This window comes from Oncorhynchus keta, chromosome 26 (assembly GCF_023373465.1).
Source record: "Oncorhynchus keta strain PuntledgeMale-10-30-2019 chromosome 26, Oket_V2, whole genome shotgun sequence".
In the NCBI taxonomy this organism is placed as follows: domain Eukaryota; kingdom Metazoa; phylum Chordata; class Actinopteri; order Salmoniformes; family Salmonidae; genus Oncorhynchus; species Oncorhynchus keta.
Genome location: NC_068446.1, coordinates 33,760,054 through 33,787,292, shown reverse-complemented (window position 1 = coordinate 33,787,292; position 27,239 = coordinate 33,760,054). Strand labels below are relative to the sequence as shown.

The 27,239-nt window shown below is 42.5% G+C and overlaps 2 protein-coding genes across 6 annotated transcripts in view; both read right to left on the bottom strand.

Annotated features, from left to right (window-relative positions):
• LOC118359279 (Golgi apparatus protein 1) overlaps window positions 1-4,923 on the bottom strand; it is a 29,694-nt gene extending 24,771 nt beyond the window's left edge. Inside the window, exon 1 of one of the 2 annotated variants that reach the window (XM_035737737.2) lies at window positions 4,365-4,923. In XM_035737737.2, coding sequence (XP_035593630.1) covers window positions 4,365-4,688 — 324 coding nt within the window. In that variant the 5' untranslated portion in view covers window positions 4,689-4,923. The remainder of the gene's footprint in view (window positions 1-4,364) is intronic. The other variant, XM_035737739.2, reaches the window with a different exon arrangement.
• Window positions 4,924-5,980: 1,057 nt separating this feature from the next.
• On the bottom strand, window positions 5,981-27,221 carry LOC118359280 (E3 ubiquitin-protein ligase RFWD3). 4 transcript variants are annotated; one of them, XM_035737740.2, is made up of 13 exons: window positions 27,035-27,221; window positions 25,671-25,943; window positions 25,303-25,550; window positions 25,148-25,206; window positions 24,814-25,023; window positions 24,356-24,447; window positions 19,075-19,189; window positions 18,634-18,859; window positions 18,256-18,406; window positions 17,852-18,028; window positions 12,662-12,876; window positions 11,251-11,468; window positions 5,981-7,240 (listed from the first exon to the last, which is right to left on the bottom strand). In XM_035737740.2, the coding sequence occupies exons 2-13, from the start codon at window positions 25,931-25,933 to the stop codon at window positions 7,097-7,099; spliced, it is 2,118 nt and encodes a 705-aa protein (XP_035593633.1). In that variant the 5' UTR covers window positions 25,934-25,943; window positions 27,035-27,221; the 3' UTR covers window positions 5,981-7,096. The 4 variants fall into 4 exon arrangements, with proteins under 4 accessions (XP_035593633.1, XP_035593635.1, XP_035593634.1 ...); XM_035737742.2 differs by having other exon boundaries at window positions 25,303-25,502; XM_035737741.2 differs by lacking the exon at window positions 27,035-27,221 and adding an exon at window positions 26,857-27,001.
• Window positions 27,222-27,239: the final 18 nt, after the last annotated feature.

The window sequence follows — 27,239 nt, the reverse complement described above, 5'->3', positions numbered from 1 at the left end:
GAGAGAGTGGTAAGCAGCCTGAAACCTATAGCAGTAGCCATTGCACAAATTGAGGGAGACAATGCCATCCTGTCTGATGTTCAGACTCTGCTTGCAGATGTAAGAGAAGAAATCCGTACTGCCCTGCTCACTTTACTGTTGCTCCAAGCAGAGGAAACTGCAGTTCTGAAATACCTCAAAAAGTGTGAAGACTTCTGCCTGAAGCCCATACACGCTACAGCGTACATGTTGGACCCCATGTGTGCTGGCAAGAGCATCCTGTCTGGTGCAGAGATCAACAAGGCTTATGGTGTAATCACTACAATGTCTCGCCACCTTGGCCTGGATGAGGGCCATGATGCCCAAACCTAAAGTTATAAGCAGCCAGCAAGCTTCATCTGGCTAGTGAGGCTCGACCAGATCGGGTTATGTGTTGTGAAGCAAGCCATAATAAGGATTAAGCACAATAGTGTAATTTGCAGCTTTTACTTCTGACCCACTGGGAATGTGATGAAAGAAATAAAAGCTGAAATAAATCATTCTCCCTACTATTATTCTGACATTTCACATTTTTAAAATCAAGTGGTGATCCTAACTGACCTAAGACCGGGTATTTTTACTAGGAATAAATGTCAGGAATCGTGAACAATTGAGGCGTATTTAAACTTCCGACTTCAACTGTATATAAATATGCTACACATTGTGTTGTTAAATAACTCTAAAATTAATAAACTTTATTGATCTTAAAAATGTCCCTGTTACATGCGGATAGATTTTTACTTTAGAAACGTGTCTGATGGAAGACGTTTTATGATGTCATCTTTAAAAAGTTATCATAAGCCCACTTCAGATACACGAGACAAGACGATTTTACTATATTTACATTTCAGTCATTTAACGCACGCTCTTATAGACAGAGGAGCAATTAGGGTTAAGTGCCTTGCTCAAGTGCACATAGATGATTCACATAGTGGCCTCAGGTATTCGAACCAGCGACCTTTTGGTTACTGGCCCAATGCTCTTAACCGCTAGGTATACTGCAGCGCAGTTTGCTTGATCTGAGTTTTTTGAACATCTCATGTCAGCTGCTGGAATTCCCAAAATGCAATCTTTAGCTAAAGTCTTGCAACAAGAGAGGTCCATTTAGCTAGTTAGAGAACACTGCGCTAACACTCGTTCAGTCAAGCAGCTAGCTAACCTAGCTTGCTTATATTTCTCTGACAAGTCAAAGTGTGCCCTGTCTCTGGTGCATACATATTTCATGATACAATACCCTGATACAAGTGGCAACTTTGTTTCATTATGTCATTGTAAAGAGGCACTGTTACTGTGGCAACGGTCTGATCTGAATGCCAGGTCTTCAGTCAGTTGATCTCCATCAAAACATTCTAAAATTGGATAGTTTTGTCTCGTTGAGTCTTATGTCGCCTGTTGTATCTGAACTGGGTATTAGGCCTATCCTTGACCTCAGAAACCATGAAAGTAGTGCACGCCTGCACAGGTTGAGCTTATGTGAATTTGAGAACTGAGCAGTTTAATAAAATTAGCCTACATCAAGCAGAGGGGACAACTGCTGTGTTGTACAGATTTCCTTGCAGTGTGCAATGAAATGTCATCAATATGAGTGGACGACAATGTTTAGGCCTATTTGCTGTAAACAAAACAGCAGTTGGCAGGATAAATTAAAATCTAGTTAGTGGGACAATAGCCTTTTGCAATAAAAACAACACTTGTTATTACCAAATCTAAGACCTTACAATGCATTTTTAGCTCTATTGAGACTATGAATAGCCCCCCCAAAACAAAAAAAACTTCAACCCGAGAGACATTTTCAAAATGCCTCAAATTTACCCTGAGGGGTTTTCTATGATGCAAGCTAGATCTACTTCGGGATTTAGCAATGTTATTGTGGATGTATTGTGTGTCCCTAGTTCCTAGTTCCAACAGTGCAGTAGTATCTAACAATTCGCAACAATACACATACCTAAAAGTTAAATGGAATTTAGCAATATATAAATATTAGGACGAGCAATGTCAGAGTAGCATTGACTAAAACACAGTAGAAGAGAATACAGTATATACACATATGAAATGAGTAAAGCAGTATGTAAACATTATTAAAGTGACTAGTGTTCCATTATTAAAGTGACCTGTGATTCCATGTCTGTCTATATAGGGCAGCAGCCACTAAGGTGCAGGGTTGAGTAACCGGGTGGTAGCCAGCCCTTCCAAAGTTAGCTAGCTTCACATTCTAGTTCAGGCTTTATCCGTACTACGACAGTGGATATCGCTCATCCCCCTGCAGCAAACTCTAGCAGGCTTGTAACTGTGCATGCATGTCGCACATGGCTAGTCGAATGCCAAACTCTTCTTAGATCCATGGCCAAGTTAGTGCCACATTTTCATTTGTGCCGAAATCAAAAATGAAAAGTTCATGAAAATTAGGCCCAGGCTTTTAGAAATGTCTCCATTTCATTGCTTATCTTTAATGCAGTCTTTGGTGTGCTTATCACTCCCATCTGTGAAACAGGTTGTTGTCATAGACATAATCCATAGTAGGGTTTTGTAACCTCTAACCCTGGCAAGCTGACGATTAAACCCATTGGGTGCAATGGCAGCCAGTCTTAACTTGGATGGGAACTGCCATATGGATTTTACAGTATGTCTATGGTTGATTGCAGCTGTCTGTTTGCCTTTCACAAAATTCTGAATCCAATAGTGCAAAAGCAAATGCTGTTATTTCTAAAATGTGTTGTGATAAGAAATGAGGTATTTTAACATTAAATGTTTTATTAATCAAGTGTTTTAATCTGTTGTCTTACTCAAATGAAGGGGATGATCTTTGCGGATGATCTTTGCAAGGTTAGGCCCATTGATTTCATTGGTCCTCAACTCATGGCTTAGATACTTCATTCAGGGTTAATGGAGTCCTAAATTCACCTGCTCCAGAGCAGGTTAGTTCTGAAGGATTCATTGCTATAGAAATTTTCCTGGCTGAAAGGTGAGCCACTTTCATGGTACCGGTTACCCTGAGTTGAACTCAGAGTTGACCAAAGTTACCTCGCCAACACCTCAAACTGCGTTCGTGTTATAGGGCTTTGAAGCTGAAGACGTGTTTCAAAATTCCAAACCAGAACTTTGAGAACCAAACGAGTCAATCCACAAAGCCTGAAAGTAAAGCCACACTGCCATGGCCTCCTCCCTACTCTGTGAATGGACCACGTCAACAAAACCACAACTACCAGGGAGGCTGACAGTGAGAGGAGTAGCCTGGAGACAGGCAAAATGCTGTGTGCCTCAAAAACAACCCACAGCCAAGAGAGCATGACTCTCCAGCCTCCTCAATGAACAGGCCACTGAAATAGGCCTCAACATCTGGTGAAAATAAATTAAATAATACATTTCACAATGAAGAGGACTGAGATGAGAGAAACTACCTGTCATTAATATTAGACAAGCTCCTTGAGGCTCAGGTGCTTATACAAATCTGCCTTCTGCAAACACCGGATTTGGACCGAACCAATACATGGGCTTGAGGAGACGATGAACATGACCTCCTCTGATGTCCAGGATCCGTCAATTCAAATCCCAGCTCTGCAAATGTTGTGAAAATAAGTTCAGTACTCACCAAAATATGGAGTTTTGCAGAGCAACTATCTCCATTACAGTCGTTACGCAAGGCTGTAATACCGTTAAGTTTGCAGAGCTGGCTAATGGGATCCTGGGTGTCAGAGGAGATCTCGTCATATTAATTGTCTCCTCAAAACCAGGTTGTACTGGTTCAGATTAGGATAGTCTCACCTCTAGCTTTCTGGCCCTAGGCAGGGGTGGTCCCTCAACACAGATTACTGTAGATATTGCCTTTTCCCAAGCCTATCCATAACCATTGGCTGGAAGCTTAAAAACCGTCACTGAATCTCCTCCTACATCCGCCTATTCTTCCTCTGAACAGGACATTGCTGTAAATGTTGGCTCTGATAGACAGTAAATGCGTTAGAGATTATTCCCAACATATCATTAGAGGATCAAGCTAGCCATTGCTAATTTAGCAATGCCAACGGTCATAGCTTGGCACACCTGTAGATATTAGCTAGGTGACTAGGTAATTAACGTTAGTTCACGTTAAGTGATGAAGACTTCACTTTACTAGTTAACACCGTCCTAAATGGCTGGTAAAAAAAAAAACATGCAGTATTTTCAGTAGTTCTCAAATGATGAAGTTATCGAAGCATATGGAATAATAAATGACCATACTTTCTTTACATCTTTCTGCACCCAAGTAGCTAGCAGGCTAAAAGTTAGCATCGGATAGCTAACGATAACGTTATAGCTTGAGTAAAGCCCACACCCAAGCTCTGGACACAATATCGCTCACTCCACCATACCTCTTTCCTATCCTGGAGGCACTCAAGCACAGCCAGGTTATTGTTCCAGGAATGTTTTGGACAAAGCCTGGTCAAGTCCTCCCGACAAGCCCCCTCTTCGGCCAGCTTCCAGCCGCTGGTGCGTCTACGAGGTGGCGAGGCCGCGACGACTGGAGAACCTCCATTTACAGCAGCCGGAACTGCGGCTTGATTTTGAGCCTGAATATTAACCCTAACTGCAGTATTGGCGATTACACTGTTCCCCGATTTCTGTCCTAGAATGGGATGCATATACAAAAAGACAGACATCAAAAGCAGAAGAGGAACACGTCTACAAGCCGCCATCTTCGGATAACTAGCTAGCTTGGATTGCTAGCTGCAAATTATGACTACAGTGGGATGGGACGTTTTCGTGCATACGTCGCGTGTGCGTTGTTGGCAACCTCAAGTCATAGAGCTACATTTTCTAGACTGAACATCTAATTGAGAACATTGATATGGTCCGACTCGTTAGTTTCTCTGTATCACAATCACCCCTTTAACTTGCAATAAACACAAGTAGATATAGTTTTTGACTCTAGACGGCTGCGTTTACACTGGAAACAAAATTCTTATATTGTTCCCACTAATTTATATTTTGACCACAGATCTTTTCACGTAAGCTCTTTTTCAGCTGATCTGATTGGCCAACAAACCAATTAGTGGAAACAGATCTGAACTGCCTGTGTAAATTCGCTATCGTAATGGGGAAATCTAGCACTTTTGTTTCTATAATCTGACTTCTGTCTGCTTTCATTTGTTCCTGACATAACCCATGATACTGATATTTAATCTACGAAAATACAAAATCATTGATTACTGATCTTTAAAAGAGCACTATAGACAATGCTCATGGTTGCAGACAATGTTTATTATTTTTTTAAAAACATGATTTATGAAAATAGCGAGCTAGCTAACCGTTTGCAGTTAGCAATCTGCAGTATGAATCACACACCAGGATAGGATTGGGCAGTACACTGTATATATATATATACAGTACAACAGGGTATTTGGAAAAAGCCACATGAGGGTTTTCTAATACCATCAAAACAGTTACATGTTTTAATAAATGTGAATATTTTTAAGTACATACCTGCAGTCAACTTGTGCAATGTTAGGAGATTAAGAACATTGCATTCTTCATCTCACCAGTCACATTATTATGAAGTTTACAGGCAGTACCCAGTCACGTGTTTGTTTACAAGCACACAATGAGAGACTAGAGCCTTGAGTGTCACTCACTGTTGTGCAGCATGATGTATGGTGATGTACTTACATATGGAACTCACAACTAAATATCTTATGACTATTAAGTCAGTCTGTTTTGTGTGTGTAGCAAACTGTGTAGCATTTTTAGTTACTTGTATAGTTTAGGTCAGAAACTGTACAAAATGTTCACAATATGGTTGTTAGCATTTTCTATGGTATTTTACGTGTACTTGTTAGCATTACTAACCTTTGGATTACAGCGCATCAGTGGGGTTTGAAAATAGCGCCCCTTGTGTTCAGTGTCAGTATTACAAACTATCCTGGAATGGCACATGGTCAGTATAAAGTTAAGACAATCTGGATGTCACCCCAACCAACATCAGGATGAACAATAACCAATTATTTATATTTTATTACATTTGAAAAAGTATAAACATTTGGTATAAAACATAAATGTATATATAATTCCCTCTGGATCTAAAATAAGCAAACCATTTTTAGTAAATTTTTAAGATTTTTGAAAAAGCCTGCTGATCAGGCTTGAATCAGAATACAGGAAATGTAACTTGTTAGCTATAGATGTCCTGATTTTCATCCATGGATCCATCTCAAAGGTTGCATTTGGACAGGCAGCCCATTTCTGATATTTTCTTCACTAAATGTGTCTTTTGACCAACCAGATCAGCTCTGAAAAAGATATGAAAAGATCTGATGTGATTGGACTTTTGACCAATTAGTGGAACAAAGATTAGGACCATGTTCAGTTGCCAAACGTTCTTGAACGTTGCAGATAGAAAATGTAATGAAGAGCCGATTGCATTCCTTATTCTACATAGCTTTCCAATCTAAACGTTCCAAAACGTTCAATCCTGTTGAACGTGACCCACAATTGGGCTGCCTGTGTGAACGCAGCCTAAGACCATTCAGCAGGATTTAACATTTTGGAACATTCAGATAGAAATAGGCAATGTAGCTCAAACATGCCTCTGATATGTACAGTAAGGACTCACATCGGTTCTATTCATGGAATTTCTATCTGCAACGTTCAAGAACGTTTGGCAACTGAACATGGCCCAGTGAAGAAACACAACATTGCGAAATTAAAACAAACATCAGCAGCATGGCTGACAAACAGATTCATCTTCACATCCAGAGGAAAAGCTACAGAGCAAAACACTGGGTAGTGGTGAGTGGGTATGAAACCCTAGTCTTGCTGTACTATATCTGTTGTGTCATTTTTGTTCATTTTGATGGGACATTTTCAGTTATCCTCAAATGTAAACATTTAGGACAGTGGTGTAGCTGTACTGGCACTCCAGCTATCAGTTTGTTGATAACAGTGCAGCAGTGTGATCTCTCCAGTCCCTCCACTGCAAAGCAAACCCAACAAAGGTTCCTCTGTAGTCTAAGAAAAAGCTGTTTTAAATGGATGCCATTTATACAGTGCAGCAGCTGCGCTACTCATACATGCTCTATGCTGGTGGTGTGTTTTCCATAATCTCTCCTTATTCCCACTTGTAGATTTTGAGCATCTTCTCAGTGAGCGAGGCCAGGTAACTGCCCCGATTCACCTCAAACGGGCAGATGTCCAACACTGGGAGGTCAGCAGGCAACTTCTGAATCAGGGATCCACTCCCTGCATCCCACACCTGGAACAAAATTACATGATTAGAATCAATAGATCAATGTGAAGCTCTTGATCAGAGACTCACGTTCTTTGCTTCACGGAAAAATGGCTCACTCGAGATATGCAGCCAGTCGGTGCAGCCAGCTGGTTTCTTCACCCTTCGTGCTGACAGACACAAGCATCTTTCTGGTAAGAAGAGGGGCGGGGGCGTATGCCTTATGATTTACGAGACGTGGTGGGATCATAACACCATACAGGAACTCAAGTCCTTCACAATCAAATGTCGACCGCATTGTCTACCAAGGGAATTCTCTTCGATTATATTCACAGCTGTATATATACATTGTTTGAAATGTTTCATCGACCTGTAATATAACCTTTTGAAGTTTCTGTCCGATGTAACGCTGACCAGAATGAGCGTTTGGATATGTATACCAAACAAGCTAACAAAAGAAGGTATTTGGACATAAAGGACATTTTCGAACAAAATAAACATTTATTGTGGACTTGGGATTCCTGGAGTGCTTTCTGATGTAGATCAAAGGTAAGGGAATATTTATCATGTAATTTCTTGTTTATGTTGACGTCAACATGGCGGCTATTGTGACAAATGTTTCTGAGCGCCATCTCAGATTATTGCATGGCTGGCTTATTCCGTAAAGTTTTTTTGAAATTAGACACAGCGGTTGCATTAAGGAGAGGTATATCTATAATTCCATGTGTATAACTTGTATTATCATCTACATTTATGATGAGTATATCTGTTGAATGATGTGGCTATGCAAAATCACTGGATGTTTTTGGAACTAGTGAATGTAACGCGCCAATGTAAACTCATATTTTGATAAATATGAACCGTATCAAACAAAACATACATGTATTGTGTAACATGAAGTCCTATTAGTGTCATCTGATGAAGATCATTAAAGGTTCGTGATTAATTCTTATCTCTTCTGCTTTTTGAAACTCCTCTCTTTGGCTGGGGGGAAAAAAATGGCTGTGTTTTTCTGTGCCTATATGTGGTGACCTAACAATCGTTTGTGGTGCTTTTGCTGAAAAGCATATTTGAGATCGGACACTGGTGGGATTAACAACAAGAATAGCTTTACAATGATATGAAATTCATGTATGTTTGAGGAATGTTTTATGAGATTGATGTTTTGAAAATGGCGCCCTACACTTTGACTGGCTGTTGTCATATCGCTCCCGTTAACGGGATTGCAGCCATAAGAAGTTAACCCTCGCAGACGGCATCCCCAGCCGCATCCTCAGAGCATGCCCAGACCAGCTGGCTGGTGTGTTTTCGGACATATTCAATCTCTCCTTATCCCAGTCTGATGTTCCCACATGCTTCAAGAGGGCCACCATTGTTCCTGTTCCCAAGAAAGATAAGGTAACTGAGCTAAGCGACTACCGCCCCGTTGCACTCACTTCCGTCATCATGAAGTGCTTTGAGAGACGAGTCAAGGACCATATCACCTCCACCCTACCTGACACCCTAGACCCACTCAATTTGTTTACCGCCCCAATAGGTCCACAGACGACGCAATCACACTGCACACGGCCCTAACCCATCTGGACAAGAGGAATACCTATGTGAGAATGCAGTTCATCGACAACAGCTCAGCATTCAACACCATAGTACCCTCCAAACTCGTCATCAAGCTCGAGACCCTGGGTGTCGACCCCGCCCTGTGCAACTGGGTACAGGATGTCCAGATGGGCCGCCCCCAGGTGGCGAGGGTAGGTAACGACACCTCCACCCCGCTGATCCTCAACACTGCGGCCCCACAAGGGTGCGTTCAGAGCCCTCTCCTGTACTCCCTGTTCACCCACGACTGCATGGCCATGCACGCCTCCAACTCAATCATCAAGTTTGCGGACGACACTACAGTGGTAGGCTTGATTACCAACAACGACGAGCCGGCCTACAGGGAGGAGGTGACGGCACTCGGAGTGTGGTGTCAGGAAAATAACCTCACACTCAACTTCAACAAAACAAAGGAGATGATTCTGGACTTCAGGAAACAGCAGAGGGAGCACCCCCCTATCCACATCGACGGTACAGTGGTGGAGAAGGTGGAAAGTTCCTCGGCGTACACATCACGGACAAACTGAATTGGTCCACCCACACAGACAGTGTTGTGAAGAAGGCGCAGTAGCGCCTCTTCAACTTCAGTAGGCTGAAGAAACTTGGCTTGTTACCAAAAGCACTCACAAACTTCTACAGATGCACAATCGAGAGCATCCTGTCGGGCTGTATCACCATCTGGTACGGCAACTGCTCCGCCCACAACCGTGAGGCTCTCCAGAGGGTAGTGAAGTCTGCAAACGCATCACCGGGGGCAAAACTACCTGCCCTCCAGGACACCTACACCACCCGATGTCACAGGAAGGCCATAAAGATCATCAAGGACAACAACCATCCGAGCCACTGCCTGTTCACCCCGCTATCATCCAGAAGGAGAGGTCAGTACAGGTGCATCAAAGCAGGGACCAAGAGACTGAAAAACAGCTTCTATCTCAAGGCCATCAAACTGTTAAACAGCCACCACTAACATTGAGTGGCTGCTGCCAACACACTGACTCAACTCCAGCCACTTTAATAAGTGAATTGATGTAAAAATGTATCACTAGCCACTTTAAAACAATGCCACTAAATATAATGTTTAAATACCCTACATTACTCATCTCATATGTATATACCGTACTCATTTAAACTGCTGCATCTACTGCATCTTGCCATCTGTATGTAATACATGCATCACTAGCCACTTTAAACTATGCCACTTTGTTTACATACTCATCTCATATGTATATACTGTACTCTATACCATTTACTGCATCTTACCTATGCCGTTCTGTACCATCACTCATTCATATATCTTTATGTACATATTCTTTATCCCTTTACACTTGTGTGTATATAAGGTAGTAGTTGTGGAATTGTTAGGTTACTCGTTGGTTATTACTGCTATACTCACATTAACATCTGCTAACCATGCGTATGTGACCATTAACATCTGCTAACCATGCGTATGTGACCATTAACATCTGCTAACCATGTGTATGTGACCATTAACATCTGCTAACCATGTGTATGTGACCATTAACATCTGCTAACCATGTGTATGTGACCATTAACATCTGCTAACCATGTGTATGTGACCATTAACATCTGCTAACCATGTGTATGTGACCATTAACATCTGCTAACCATGTGTATGTGACCATTAACATCTGCTAACCATGTATATGTGACCATTAACATCTGCTAACCATGTGTATGTGACCATTAACATCTGCTAACCATGTGTATGTGACCATTAACATCTGCTAACCATGTGTATGTGACCATTAACATCTGCTAACCATGTGTATGTGACCATTAACATCTGCTAACCATGTGTATGTGACCATTAACATCTGCTAACCATGTGTATGTGACCATTAACATCTGCTAACCATGTGTATGTGACCATTAACATCTGCTAACCATGTGTATGTGACCATTAACATCTGCTAACCATGTATATGTGACCATTAACATCTGCTAACCATGTGTATGTGACCATTAACATCTGCTAACCATGTGTATGTGACCATTAACATCTGCTAACCATGTGTATGTGACCATTAACATCTGCTAACCATGTGTATGTGACAAATTACATTTGATTTGATGCCGTTTCATATTTTTCAAACTATCTCCAAACTGCCTCAAATCAGAGTCATATGCCTCTCAGTATTATTGAGTTCTTTCAACTACAAAACAGTTGAACCATTGATTCTTCTCTAATCACAGCAGTGGGTGAACGTTTAGGGCTCTATCTGTAATGACTGACACAATGTGCTCCCTGTCTCCACAGTGGGCCATGATTTCCTTGACCCTGTTTTCAGTGCTGCATACAGATGTTCACAAAACAATTATTATTGCCAATGCCCACGATTCTGTACACAAGTGATACACAGAATTTAAATCATTGCCAGTCAATGCTCACCATTGTATACATGTACACACACACGGCTCACCATGGTGGAGTTAGTGGACTCGTCCCCGGCACAGACCAAAGTGGAGCCCTCCCCGGCTGGGCTTCTGAACACAGCGTTCTTGGTGAGCACTTTGCATGAGGAGCCGGCGCTGAAGGTCTGGACAGGGTAGCAGGAACACAAGGGCTCCTGGGCCGCATCCTGCTGTAGAGTCCTGTTCAGCTCCATCAGAACACAACGCAGAGAAGGGTTGGAGCGCCCTGGGGTCAAACACAGAGACTGTCAGTCAAAATACTGGTGCTAGTGGTCAACACAGACCCCTGTCCTAGAGAGCTACTGGGGAATTCAGGCTTTAGTTCATGCCGAGCTTAGAGATATTAGAATCAATCCTGCAGCCAGTGGACAGAAGCCAGGACTACTATGAGAGTGGGAAGATTTCCTGTATCCAACAAAGACTGGCAGCAGTATTAAGCAGAATTGTAATCAGACAAAATATTTTCTTTTTAACACACATTTCTATCCACAGTTAAGTAAAGTCACTGTATATATAATATATATATATATATTTAAATCACATCAGCTGTGATGGAAACAGGAAGTTTCAGTACAATTTTATAAATGCCAACATAATTTGTTCATTCGACATGGTGGGATCTTTTTGTGCAGGTAAAATTAATTGTGTGAGAAATGGCTGTGAAAACACTTATGCAACATATTGATATAATAACCATTCTATCAGAGTAAACTTGGAGTAACGCGATGATATGGTGTGTGGTCCTCCCACTACAACTCAGGAAACCATTAGGTTACACATAATATAAGTTACGATGAACATAACAGGGTGGTGAAAGTGCACGGTGATGAGCTTGATGCTGCTTCCCAATAAATATCGAGGGTCTTATTCTGGTGACATGATGATGATGGCTGCCGTTTGACAAATAAAAATAATCTTGCTCTTTTGTCGATAATAATCTCATCATGTAGTAGGCTATACTCGCACTGTATCCGCACGCTGTTGGCTAGAGCACGTGCCAAGACCAGAGTGGGCACATTCGCTATATAGCGCAAACATTTTTGAAAATGCAATAAACCCATTTAAATAGTATTTCCCATTTGGAACATGGGAATTAAACTGCAAAAGTTGTACACTACTTCATCACACACAACCTTTTATAACCAACCAAAACATCTCTGGTGGAAAAATGCCCATATTGTTTTTATGCATATTTTTGAATATTCACATGTAAATCTGTTGCCAATTGGATGGAAACCTAGCCACACACACACACACACACACACACATACACACACACAGCGATTCTGCTAGCACTTCGTGTTCGATTAGCTCTGAGTAGAGAAGAGCTGAACACAACCGGTTGCCAACAGTAAAACGTTATGATGACACACTTTAGCTCCTTCTCTTTACTACAGACAGTGCTTCATTGTCTCTCACCTGGTCTGTAGGTGACCAGACAGTGTCTGCTCTCTGGCTCCACCTGGATGTCTGTGCAGCCTCCTGTCTCCAGGGGCAAAATGTGGGGTCTGTAAGTGGTGCCGTCCACCTGCTCCCAGAAGCAGCCCCCTTCCAGAGAACCTGCGATGAGGCCGCCGCACGGGAACGAGCTGGAGGAGGCGCGAGGCACGTAGGACAGTGAGGCCACGGGACACCTGGGAGGAGCCAGAGGTCATGGTTTGGCTTGTGTTACACCATGTGAATAACATTTCACACACACCATGTACATATAACATTTAACCATCTTTGAGAATGAGTAGCAAAACCCAACTGCTGAAAATAAAATACCAATTTAACTTTTTCTGGTCAGATCCTGTGGTCAGGGAGGAAAACCTCTGGGCCCTAGCTACAGTGACTTCAGAAAGTACTCATACCCACTGACTTATTCCACATTCTGTTGTGTTGCAGCCTAAATTCAATATGGATTTAAAATATTTTTCCCTCACCCATCTACACACAATACCCCATAATGACAAAGTGAAAACATGTTTTTAGATTCTCTCAAATGTATTGAAAATGAAATCCCAAAATCTCATTTACATAAGTATTCACACCCCTGAGTCAACACTGTAGAAGCCCCTTTGGCAGCGATTACAGCTGTGAGTCTTTCTGAGTAAGTCTCTTGGAGCTTTGCACACCTAGATTGTTGATCATTCCTCGACAACCATTTTCAAGTCTTGACAGATTTTAAAATCAACTAACTTGACCACTCAGGAACATTCACTGTCTTTTTGATAAGCAACTCCGGTGCGTGTATTTGGCCCTTGTGTTGTAGGTTATTGTCCTGCTGAAAGATGATGTCTGCTTTCCACCAGAATTTCAGGTTTTCCTGTAGGACTTTGCCCATGCTTAGCTCCATTACGTTTCTTTTTTATCCTGAAAAACTCCCCAGTCTTTAACGATTTCAAACATACCCGTAACATGATGCAGCCACCAACATGCTTGAAAATATGGAGAGTGGTACTCGGTAATGTATTGGATTTGCCCCAAAAATAACAATTACAGAATTACTTTAGTGCCTTGTTGCAAACATAATTAATATTTTGGAAAAATGTTATTCTGTACAGGCAGGCTTCTTCCTTTTCGCTCTGTCAATTAGGTTAGTGTTGTGGAGTAACTACCATGTTGTTGATCCATCCTCCTTTTCTCCCATCACAGCCGTTAAACTCTAATGGTTTTAAAGTCACCATTGGCCTCATGGTGAAATTGCTAAGCAGTTTCCTTCCTCCCTGGCAACAGTTAGGAAGGATACCTGTATCTTTGTATTGACTTGGTGTATTGATACACCACCCAAAGTGTCATTAATAACTTCACCATGCTCATAGGGATAATCGATGTCTGCTATTCCTTTTAACCCATCTACCAAGAGGTTCCCTTCTTTGCAAGGCATTGGAAAACCTCCGGTATTTTGAATGTGTAGGGTGCAGAGACGAGGTAGTCAAACACTATTATTGAGTCCACGCAACTTGTGAAGCAAATTTTTACTCCTGAACATATTTAGTCTTGCAATAAAAATATGGGTTGAATACTTAGGACTCAAGACATTTCAACTTTTCATTCATTTGTAAAAAATTATTCAAAAACATAATTCCACTTTCACATTATGGGGTGTTGCATGTAGGCTAGTGGCAAAATCGAAATGTAATCCATTTTAAATACAGGCAGTACCACAACACAATGTGAATAAGTCCCAGGGAAGAACACTTTTTGAAGGCACTGTAGGATTTATAGATTAGAGGTCGACTGATTAATCGGAATGGCTGATTAATTTGGGCCGATTTCAAGTTCACACAACATTCGGAAATCGTTATTTTTGGACGACGATAGTTTAATAAAAGGTGTAAAAAAACAATGTAAGTCCGTTAAGAACACATTCTTATTTTCGATGACAACCTAAGAACTGTGGGTTAACTGCCTTGTTCAGGGGCAGAACGACAGATTTTTACCGTGTCAGCTCGGGGGATTCAATCTTGCAACCTTACAGTTAACTAGTCCAATGCTCTAACCACCTGCCTCACGAGGAGCCTGCCTCACGAGGAGCCTGCCTCACGAGGAGCCTGCCTCACGAGGAGCCTGCCTCACGAGGAGCCTGCCTCACGAGGAGCCTGCCTCACGAGGAGCCTGCCTCACGAGGAGCCTGCCTCACGAGGAGCCTGCCTCACGAGGAGCCTGCCTGTTACGCGAATGCAGTAAGAAGCCAAGGTAAGTTGCTAGCTAGCATTAAACTTATCTTATTAAAAAAAAAATCAATCATAATCACTAGTTAAACTACTAATATCATCAACCATGTGTAGTTATCTAGCGTGTCCTGTGTTGCATATAATCGATGCAGGGCGCATTCGCGAAAAAGGACTGTCGTTGCGCCAACGTGTACCTAACCATAAACATCAATGCCTTCCTTAAAATCAATACACAGAAGTATGTATTTTTAAACCTGCATATTTAGCTAAAAGAAATCCAGGTTAGCAGGCAATATTAACCAGGTGAAATTGTGTCACTTCTCTTGCATTCATTGCACGGAGAGTCGGTGTATATGCAACAGTTTGGGCTGCCTAATTTGCCAGAATTTTACGTAATTATGACATAACATTGAAGGTTGTGCAATGTAACAGGAATGTTGAGACTTATGGATGCCACTCATTAGATAAAATACGGAAAGGTTCCGTATTTCACTGAAATAAACATCTTGTTTTCAAGATGATAGTTTCCAGATTCAACTATATTAATGACATACGGCTCATATTTCTGTGTGTTATGTTATAATTAAATCTGTGATTTGATAGTGCAGTCTGACTGAGCGATGGTAGGCACCAGCAGGCTCGTAAGCATTCATTAGTTAGCTAGTTAGCGGGGTGCGCGCTAATAGTGTTTCAAATGTCACTCGCTCTGAGACGGAGTAGTTGTTCCCCTTGCTCTGCAAGGGACGTGGATTTTTTGGAGCGATGGGTAACGCTGCTTCGAGGGTGGCTGTTGTCGATGTGTTCCTGGTTCGAGCCCAGGAGAGGGACGGAAGCTATACTGTTACACTGGCAATACTAAAGTGCCTATAAGAACATCCAATAGTCAAAGGTATATGAAATACAAATCGTATAGAGAGAAATAGTCCAATAATTACAACTACAACCTAAATCTTCTTACCTGGGAATATTGAAGACTCACGTTAAAAAGGAACCACCAGCTTTTATATGTTCTGAGCAAGGATCTTAAACGGCACGTATTGCACTTTTACTTTGAAAATAAGAATTTGTTCTTAACTGACTTGCCTAGTAAAATAAAGGTTAAAAAATAAATAATTTTTAAAAAATAAACTTTCTACTCCAACACTTTGTTTTTGCATTATTCAAACTAAATTGAGCATGTTTCATTATTTATTTGAGGCTTAATATATTTTATTCATGTATTATATTAAGTCAAAATAAGTGTTCATTCAGTATAGTTGTAATTGCCATTATTACAAATATATATATATATATTTTTTTTTAATTTCTAAAAATATTAATATTTTTTATTATTAAAATCATTTTTTTATTTTTTATTTTATTTTTTTAACTCGGCCGATTAATCGGTATCGGCTTTTTTTGGGGGGCCTCCAATAATCGGTATCGGCGTTGAAAATTCATCGGTCGACCCCTAATATAGATACAGTTGAAGTCGGAAGTTTACATACAACCTTAGCCAAATACATTGAAACTCAGTTTTCCACAATTCCTGACGTTTAATCAGAGTAAAAAATCCCAGTCTTAGGTCAGTTAGGATCGCCACTTGATTTTAAGAATGTGAAATGTCAGAATAATAGTAGAGAGAATGGTTTATTTCAGCTTTTATTTCTTTCATCACATTCCCAGTGGGTCAGAAGTTTACATACACTCATTAAGTATTTGGTAGCATTGCCTTTAAATTGTTTCACTTGGGTCAAACGTTTCAGGTAGCCTTCCACAAGTTGGGTGAATTTAGGCCCATTCCTCCTGACAGAGCTGGTGTAACTGAGTCAGGTTTGTAGGCCTCCTTGCTCGCACACGCTTTTTCAGTTCTGCCCACAAATTTTTCTATAGGATTGAGGTCAGGGCTTTGTGATGGCCACTCCAATACCTTGACTTTGTTGTCCTTAAGCCATTTTGCCACAACTTTGGAAGTATTATTGGAGTCATTGTCCATTTGGAAGATCCATTGGACACCAAGCTTCAACTTCCTGACTGATGTTTTGAGGTGATGCTTCAATATATCCACATAATGCCATCTATTTTCTGAAGTGCACCAGTCCCTCCTGCAGCAAAGCACCCCCACAACATGATGCTGCCACCCCCCTGCTTCACGGTCAGGATGGTGTTCTTCGGCTTGCAAGCATCCCCCTTTTTCCTCCAAACATAACGATGGACATTATGGCCAAACAGTTCTATTTTTGTTTCATCAGACCAGAGGACATTTCTCCAAAAATTACTATCTTTGTCCCCATGTGCAGTTGCAAACCGTAGTCTGGCTTTTTTATGGCGGTTTTGGAGCAGTGGCTTCTTCCTTGCTGAGCGGACTTTCAGGTTATGTCGATATAGGACTTGTTTTAATGTGGATATAGATACTTTTGTACCCGTTTCCTCCAGCATCTTCACAAGGTCCTTTGCTGTTGTTATGGGATTGATTTGCACTTTTCTTACCAAAGTACATTCATCTCTAGGAGACAAAATGCGTCTCCTTGAAGAGCGGTATGACGGCTGCGTGGTCCCATGGTGTTTATACTTGCGTACTATTGTTTGAACAGATGAACATGGCACCTTCAGGCGTTTGGAAATTGCTCCTAAAGATTTCCAAGCTGTTTAAAGGCACAGTCAACTAAGTGTATGTAAACTTCTGACCCAAAGAATTGTGTTGTGATACAGTGAATTATAAGTGAAATATTCTGTCTGTAAACAATTGTTGGAAAAATTACTTGCATCATGCACAAACTAGGTGTCCTAACCGACTTGCCAAAACTTTAGATTGTTAACAAGAAATTTGCGAGCGGTTAAAAAACGAGTTTTAATGTCTCCAACCTAAGTGTATGTAATCTTCTGACTTCAACTGTAGGTGTAGTGGGACAAACTGTGGTTGAGATTAGACTAGCTGACCTATGACCCCTGGTCTGGGTATCAGACTTACCTAGAGCGTAGTGGCTGCAGCTCCTGGACATGTGTGCTGGTGTCTCTGGTATCATACACCAGCACAGAGCCGTTACTGAGACCAGCGTACACGTAGTTGTTGTTGTCCAGGCACCAGCAACAGCTCCACACTGGCTTACCCGTGTTGTACGTCTGCACCACTGTGTTGGCCATTAGACTGCAGGAGAGAAATAAATAAATAAATACAGTCCTTTAAACCATCAGCGTTTTGTTTTCAATCTAGGTCTGACTGATTCTTGTAATCAAAGAATGTTCTACCTTAACAAGTGCGATGTTCTTCTCCATCAGAGACTGGGGCTATTAAGTCAACACCATTCTGAAATAAACTGTCCTGATAAATCTCTCTGCTTGGACACTGACCGACTATCTGTCTCTTGTGGTTACCTGGTGAGTTTGATGGTGTTGTCCAGGGCAGCAGAGAGCAGGAGGCCGTCAGCTTGTCTGTTGAATGCCAGGCCTCTGATCTGTTTAACATGGATGGGAACATACTGGCATGTCTTCAGATTCACCGTACTCACCTTCTTCACACCATAGCCTGGCAGGTAGACACAGAGAGAGGAAGAGAGAGACCGAGAGCGTGAGGGAGGGAGAGAAATGATTCCAAGAAATGTCTTTCATGTCTTACAAAACTCAGAAATGCTTCTTGGGAGGTAGCAAATATTTCAGACAGTTAAAAATATGCCCTCTGATATTTTCAAATCTATGCAAAAATTCACAGTTATTCCGTACTGAAAGCATATCAAAGCTGATCAAAGGTCTTACCGGGCACCAGTGTGGTGTGTGGGGAGGGATGGGAGGCCAGCAGGCAGCTGAGGGGTTCACAGTAGGACAGCACCCTGCAGCCCCCCGCCTGGGACACTAGCACGGCCTTGGAGAAGACGTAGTGGCCCCCCTGGGTGCTGTCCTGTCTCTGTGAGAGCCCAGAGAGAGAGGCCCCTGGGTTCTCAGAAGGCCTACAGCCAGGCTGAGCCATCAGCGTCTTCAACTCCTGGGAGAGAAGGTAGAGAGTGATCCAACTGTTCAATGGAAGTCTGTGTTCAAGCATACCAGATGTGATCAACAAAACTTTGAAAAATCAAGATATGATTAATATCAAATGATTACAGCATGTTGTTCTAATCTACCTGATAAACGGATGGGGGAGAGAAAGGGGGAGGGGGAATTACAGATAAATCAATGACAACATCAAAAGGAACAAAGTACCTGTATCTGCTTGCGTAGTTTCCCACATTCGTCTGTCATCACCTGCAGTTGTAGCCGGCACTGGGCTGACTTTAGTTCAGCATTCCTACGCATTGACTGCTCCTGCTCCAATGACCTGCACATATAACAAAGAAACACATTCAGACTCACTGGCTGTGTCCCAATACCCATACCAGTGTACTACATCCTTAAACTGCATAATATGCACTCATCGTGGTATACTCATCGTCATATAGTAAAAAGTATGTAGTACACCAAGGTCACAATGCAGTAGCGGCTCCTGACTGGTTGAGTTGGTGGGGCGGGGCTGAGTGCGGGTGGATTTCTCCCAATTCAACAGACATGCATCGCATTAACCAGGCTGACAATAGCTCATTTGGAACTTGATTAATTCTCTAAGCTCTGAATAAAAAAGGAATAGAGTTACAGGCCTACTCAGGCTGGTTATAGGCAAACTATCACAATAGACCCACAGTGCATTTGGGAAGTATTCACACCCCTTAACGTAATAAAATGTGGGAAAAGTTACAACCTTAATCTAAAATGTATTGAATTATTTGTTTTCCTCATCAACCTACACACAATACCCCATAAAGAAAAAATAATTAAAGTACCTTTACATAAGAATTTAGAACCTTTGCTATGAGACTCGAAATTGAGCTCAGGTCCATCATGTTTCCATTGATCATCCTTGAGATGTTTCTACAACTTTGCAAAATTTAATTGATTGGACATGATTTGGAAAGTCACACCTGTCTAAGATCCCACAGTTGACAGTGCATGTCAGAGCAAAAACCAAGCAATGAGGTCGAAGGAATTGTCCGTAGAGCGCGGAGACAGGATTGTGTCGAGGCACAGATCCGGGGAACAGCACCAAAAAAATGTCTGCAGCATTGAAGGTCCCGAAAGACACAGTGGCCTCCATCATTCTTAAATGGAAGAAGTTTGGAACCACCGAGACTCTTCCCAGAGCTGGCCGCCCGGCCAAACTGCAATCGGTGGAGAAGGGCCTTTGTCATGAAGGTGACCAAGTACCCGATGGTCACTGAAAGAGCTCCAGAGGGAGAACCTTCCAGAAGGACAACTATCTCTGCAGCACTCCACCACAGTCAGGCCTTTATGGTAGAGTTGCCAGACAGAAGTTACTCCTCAGTAAAAAGCACGACAGCCCGCTTGGAGTTTGCCAAAATGCACCTAAAGACTCAGACCACAAGAAACAAGATTATCTGGTCTGATGAAACAAAGATTGAACTCTTTGGCCTGAATGCCAAGCATCACATCTGGAGGAAACGGGGCACCATCCCTAAAGTGAAGCATGGTGGTGGCAGCATCATGCTGTGGGGATGTTTTTCAGCAGCAGGGACTGGGAGACAGGATCAAGGGAAAGATGAACAGAGAAAAGTACAGAGAGATCCTTGATTAAAACCTGCTCCAGAGCACTCTGGACCTCAGACTGGGGCGAAGGTTCAACTTCCAACAGGATAACAACCCTAAGCACACAGCAAAGACAACGCAGGAGTGTCTTCAGGACAAGTCTCCGAATGTCCTTGAGTGGCCCGGCCAGAGCATGGACTTAAACCAGGTCAAATATTTCTGCAGAAAATAGCTGTGTAGCGAAGACAATTTGGTTCCATTTCAACATATTTATTACTGAAACAAAAGTGCTGCAACATACAGTACCAGTCAAACGTTGACATTACTCATTACAGGGTTTTTCTTCATTTGTACCATTTCCTACATTTTAGAATAACATCGAAGACATCAAAACTATGAAATAACACATGGAATCATGTAGTAACCAAAAAAATACAAAATAAAAAGTGTTAAACAAATCAAAATACACTTTATATTTGTGATACTTCAAATTAGCCACCCTTTGCTTTGATGACAGCTTAGCACACTTGGCATTCTCTCAACCAGCTTCAACTGTAATGCTTTTCCAATAGTCTTGAAAGACTCCATCACTCTCCTTCTTGGTCAAATAGCCTGGAGGTGTGTTGGGTCATTGACCGGTTGGGGAAAAAACTGATAGTGGGACTAAGCGCAAACCAGATGGGATGGAGTATCGATGCCGAATGCTGTGGTAGCCATGTTGGTTAAGCGTGCCTTGAATTCTAAATCAAATCACAGACAGTGTCACCAGCAAAGCACCCCCACACCATCACACCTCATCCTCCATGCTTAACGGTGGGAGCCACACATGCGGAGATCAAACGTTCACCTACTGTGTGTCTCACAAAGACACGTTGGTTGGAACCAAGAATCTCAAATTTGGACTAATCAGACCAAAGGACAGATTTCCACCGGTCTTACGTCCATTACTCGTGTTTCTTGGCCCAAGCAAGTCTCTTCTTATTGGTGTCCTTTAGAAGTGGTTTCTTTGCAGCAATTTGACCATGAAGGCCTGATTCACAGTCTCCTCTGAACAGTTGATGTTAAGATGTGTCTGTTGCTTGAACTCTGTGATGCATTTATTTGGGCTGTAACTAATGAACGTATCCTCTGCAGCAGAGATTACTCTGGGTCTTCCTTTCCTGTGGTGGTCCTCGTGAGAGCCAGTTTCCTCATAGCACTTGAAGAAACTTTCAAAGTTGTTGAAATTTTCCAGATTGACTGACCTTCATGTCTTAAAAGTAATGATGGACTGTTGTTTCTCTTTGCTGATTTGAGCGGTTCTTGACATAGCCCTATTTGGTAAAATACCAAATCCAGATTATCTTCTGTATAGCAACCCGACCTTGTCACAACTGATTAGCTGAAACGCATTAAGAAGTTAAGAAATTCTACAAATGTAATTTTAACATGGCACACCTGTTAATTAAAATGCATTGAGAGAATGCAAAGCATGTGTAAAGCTGTCATCAAGGCAAAGGGTGGCTACTTTGAAGAATCACAAATATAAAATATATTTTGATTAGTTTAACAATGTTTTGTTTACTACATGATTCCATGTGTTATTTCATACTGTGTCTTCACTATTATTCTACAATGTTGAAAATAAAAAAAAATAAAACAAAACCCTGGAATGAGTAGGTGTCCAAACTTTTGAATGATACTGTATGTATGTATGTATGTATGTATGTATGTATGTATGTATGTATGTAAATCAAATCAAATTTTATTTGTCACATACACATGGTTAGCAGATGTTAAATGCGAGTGTAGCGAAATGCTTGTGCTTCTAGTTCCGACAATGCAGTGATAACCAACAAGTAATCTAACTAACAATTCCAAAACTACTGTCTTATACACAGTGTAAGGGGATAAGGAACATGTACATAAGGATATATGAATGAGTGATGGTACAGAGCAGCATACAGTAGATGTTATCGAGTACAGTATATACATATGAGATGAGTGTGTAGACAAAGTAAACAAAGTGGCATAGTTAAAGTGGCTAGTGATACATGTGTTACATGTTACGATGATGTAGAGTACAGTATATACATATGCATATGAGATTAATAATGTAGGGTAAGTAACATTATATAAGGTAGCATTGTTTAAAGTGGCTAGTGATATATTTACATAATTCCCATCAATTCCCATTATTAAAATGGCTGGAGTTGGGTCAGTGTCAATGACAGTGTGTTGGCAGCAGCCACTCACTGTTAGTGGTGGCTGTTTAACAGTCTGATGGCCTTGAGATAGAAGCTGTTTTTCAGTCTCTCGGTCCCAGCTTTGATGCACCTGTACTGACCTCGCCTTCTGGATGATAGCGGGGTGAACAGGCAGTGGTTCGGTGGTTGATGTCCTTGATGATCTTTATGGCCTTCCTGTAACAACGGGTGGTGTAGGTGTCCTGGAGGGCAGGTAGTTTGCCCCCGGTGATGCGTTGTGCAGTCCTCACTACCCTCTGGAGAGCCTTACGGTTGAGGCGGAGCAGTTGCCGTACCAGGCGGTGATACAGCCCGCCAGGATGCTCTCGATTGTGCATCTGTAGAAGTTTGTGAGTGCTTTTGGTGACAAGCCGAATTTCTTCAGCCTCCTGAGGTTGAATAGGCGCTGCTGCGCTTCTTCACGACGCTGTCAGTGTGAGTGGACCAATTCAGTTTGTCTGTGATGTGTATGCCGAGGAACTTAAAACTAGCTACCCTCTCCACTACTGTTCCATCGATGTGGATAGGGGGTGTTCCCTCTGCTGTTTCCTGAAGTCCACAATCATCTCCTTAGTTTTGTTGACATTGAGTGTGAGGTTATTTTCCTGACACCACACAGGGCCCTCACCTCCTCCAAAAGATCGTTGTTGGTAATCAAGCCTACCACTGTTGTTCCGCAAACTTGATGATTGAGTTGGAGGCGTGCGTGGCCACGCAGTCGTGGGTGAACAGGGAGTACAGGAGAGGGCTCAGAACGCACCCTTGTGGGGCCCCGTGTTGAGGATCAGCGGGGAGGAGATGTTGTTGCCTACCCTCACCACCTGGGGGCGGCCCGTCAGGAAGTCCAGTACCCAGTTGCACAGGGGCGGGGTCGAGACCCAGGGTCTCGAGCTTGATGACTCTTGGAGGGTACTATGGTGTTGAATGCCGAGCTGTAGTCGATGAACAGCATTCTCACATAGGTATTCCTCTTGTCCAGGTGGGTTAGGGCAGTGTGCAGTGTGGTTGAGATTGCATCGTCTGTGGACCTATTTGGGCGGTAAGCAAATTGGAGTGGGTCTAGGGTGTCAGGTAGGGTGGAGGTGATATGGTCCTTGACTAGTCTCTCAAAGCACTTCATGATGACGGAAGTGAGTGCTACGGGGCGGTAGTCGTTTAGCTCAGTTACCTTAGCTTTCTTGGGAACAGGAACAATGGTGGCCCTCTTGAAGCATGTGGGAACAGCAGACTGGTATAGGGATTGATTGAATGTATGTATGTATGTATGTATGTATGTATGTATGTATGTACGATGAGAAAAGGCAGTATTAGCCCAAAATAAAGCAGAGGGTTCAACAGTCGACCATGCCCAAACATCCTGAATTTCAGGTTAGTGGCAAAACAGAACTTAACAGCCTCCCTGCTCAAATTTGATTAAATTTTTACGTACGTACGTATGTACGTACACACATTATATATATATCCTGAGTTCCTAGTGCCAACACATTCACAAATCAAAAGATGTTTAGTATTTAGTTTAAAAGCTCTGACGAATGCCAAGAGAACAAGAAACACTTCAATGCAAAAACACAACCCCAGCCCACCTCTCCCATGCATTGTGGAAAAGTGTGCATCGCTCTCTCAAACGCTCCCTACACACAGCAGCGAATAAGGTCAAATCAAGAGGAGCTCAGCTACCTTACCTCTTCATATTCTCCTGCTCTGTGTTGTCCAAAGCCCTCAGCTTGCGTGCATACAGGAGGACGATATCAGAGCGCTTGGCCTTCTTGTTGCACTGCAGACATGCACAGAGCAGTAAAGGTCATTATAGGGACTAGACATAATCTGGGGGAATGTTTTCTTATCAATAAATTACATCATTGTATGGTAAGTCAATGGAACTGGATTTTAGCTGTTTGTGGCAGTATTTTCTCAGATTGAAGTAATTCAGAGGGCATTTATTGGGTTTCAAATTATTGCTTGACTGCTTGAAGAAATTCCATCTCCAGCAGAGTCAATTGGGTACCAGTCATTACAGTGGAACAAGGAGCTTTTTGTCACCTAGGAGGGACTGCAAATACTGAGTACAGGACCTTCCTAAGCAACTCCACTCCTCTGCCCCCAGACATGCCGAGGCTGACAGACAGACATGCACACTGACCTGGGGACACTTGGCTCCCTGGCCCTGGCCCCTCACCCAGCGGCTAATGCAGGTGGAGCCGAAGAGATGTCCGCAGCGCAGGGTGGCCAGTCGGTGCTCCCCTGACGTGGTCCAGGGCTCAAAGCAGATAGAGCAGGTCTCCCCCTCCCCCTCATCCCCTTGGGACGACCGAAGAGCCGCACCACTGGTGGCCACTGGGGCTGTTACACTCTTGAAAAGGGGGCCGAGAGAGCATGCCGATGGTACTACAGAAACTGTACTAGCTAGCTAATCATGGAAATATTATTCCCCTCCAAGATTCCAGGCCTATCACTGGCAATGAGTGTGGTCTTACCTCAGGATTCACTTGATTTCCAGTCTCTGTCCTCACAGCCTCTGTGGTTGCATTAGAATCTATACACAGGATAGACATGGTTAGATTTAACTCCTCATAGGTGACAGTCTAAAATGGCAATGCGTGGAACAGACTTGAGCTCAAGGTTGGTTTACCTGAAGGATTTGGGCCTTGCAGTGGCGTGGCTGCCACAGGAGGGTTCATTCCAGGGCTGGAGGGAACAGCAGGTTCGTCAGGGTTGTGAGGGTCTACTGGCCCTGTGGGGTCTGCCTCATCCTCCGTCTCGCTCGACTCTGTGGTATTGCCAGAGTCAGGGTTGGCTGCAGGGACTCGCAGCAGGAAATCTAGGAAGCGGCTAGCAGAGGGAGAGGTCTGGGTGGGGTAGAGCGCACTGATGCCTGGCCTTTTATCATACACAGACAATACAGGAACAATAAATGAGTTGGTGAAATAGGTACTCAATGAAGTACACAATGTCTCCGGTACAGTTTAGAGGGAGTGACTCCAGTCCAACCATAACTACCTGGCTCTCCGCTGCCTCCGGACTGCTGCTGTAGTGACCCTGTGCAAAATATGACCCTCCACTCTGATTCGGTTCCGACTGAACGCCCAGGTGGTCGGGAGCCGTGGTGGGTCTAGGGGACCCGCGTCTACCTCGTCCTCAACCTCAGTTTCGCTGCCAGAGTCAGGGATGATGACAGGGGGCTCTACATTGCCTGCCATAGCATCTGGTTCTGGTTCCCTCCTGGGGACCCCCAACTGCAAGTCCACCTCCATCGGCTCCATTTGAAAAGCACTACGTAAAATATATTGTTATTATTATCCTGAATTTATCAAATAGAAACTTGTTCTTGTTGTAAAAGGTTTTCCATTTGGAGTAAACGGTTTCTGTTGCAGAAAAAAATACAAATAAACGGTTTGTAACAGAATCTGCGTAATGAGTACAATAGGGCACGCAATGCTGCCTGGAGCCACATAGCTAGGGTGACAACAAAAATCAGGTTATGTACAATGCCTTCAGAAAATATTCACCCCTTTGACTTTTCCCACATTTTGTTGAGTTACAGCCTCAATTTAAAATGTAGTTAATTGTGATTGTGTCACTTATCTACACACAACCCATAATATGGCAAAGTGGAAATGTGTTTTTTGAAACCTTCATAAAAATTGAAAAGTTGAAATGTCAAGTCACTAAGTATTCAAACCTTATGTTATGGCAAGCCTAAATAGGTTCAGGGGTAAAAATGTGCTTAACAAGTCGCATAATAAATTGCATTGAACAAAACTTGGAAAACGTCAAGGGCTGTGAATACTTTCTGAAAGCACTGTAACTTGCATGCAACGCTAACTAGTTAACTAAATTGCCACGCAACGTTACTTGAAAAATGGTTAACACAAGCTAAATTGGATGGACAATCTAACGTTACGTTCGTGATAAGACCAGTTATGTAAATGATAATATATTAGGTAGCTATGTAAGGTACATGTTAGGTGACCATTGGTACAGTTAATAGGTAGCCAGTTAGCAAGGTAACAATGATAGCTAGTTATCTAGCCAGCTGCTAGGAAGTGCAAAACACGAAGCGGGATTTTGGAACTAGCAGTCACCGTAACGTTACATTGAGACGGAAAGGCCGCTCTGCTAAGTAGCTAACTACTGTAGTTACTTGAAACCGTAAACATCACCATTAGCTAGCTAGTTACATTACCGATGTAGATATTTCGTGAGTCTCGAATGTGATCAATGAAAAAGTACGGAGTTTTCATATATAGCTAGTGGCTACCCTTTGGAAGTAACCTCCTTGCTAATAAACTAGCTCGCTAGCTCCACTCAGATCAGTCTGCTGCTTGCCAGGCAGTGTAAATTAGCAGCTCGCCTCTTCCTACCTTGAAAATTCGCGTTTTACCAAAACGATCCTTGACAGTAATCAAACTTCGTGAGTTACCATGACAAGCTAAATTGTTAAACTACATTACACTTAAAGCATGACATTTGATGTAACTATAATCCTTTGCTATCTCCGTCGTCATTTGGAAGGCTCGAATATCCCCGCCAGTCTTCAATGGCCCGCCCCATAATGTTTCAACGCCA

What these genes read in the sequence shown, in the direction of transcription:
- LOC118359280 (XM_035737740.2), bottom strand. Translation starts at nt 25,933, where the DNA reads ATGGAGCCGATGGAGGTGGACTTGCAGTTGGGGGTCCCCAGGAGGGAA. An exon ending in GAGCAGGAGAATATGAAGAG is followed by an intron (nt 19,190 to 24,355) that starts GTAAGGTAGCTG and finishes TTATATGTGCAG; the next exon opens with GTCATTGGAGCAGGAGCAGT. An exon ending in CTGCAGCCACTACGCTCTAG is followed by an intron (nt 12,877 to 17,851) that starts GTAAGTCTGATA and finishes GGCTCCTCCCAG; the next exon opens with GTGTCCCGTGGCCTCACTGT.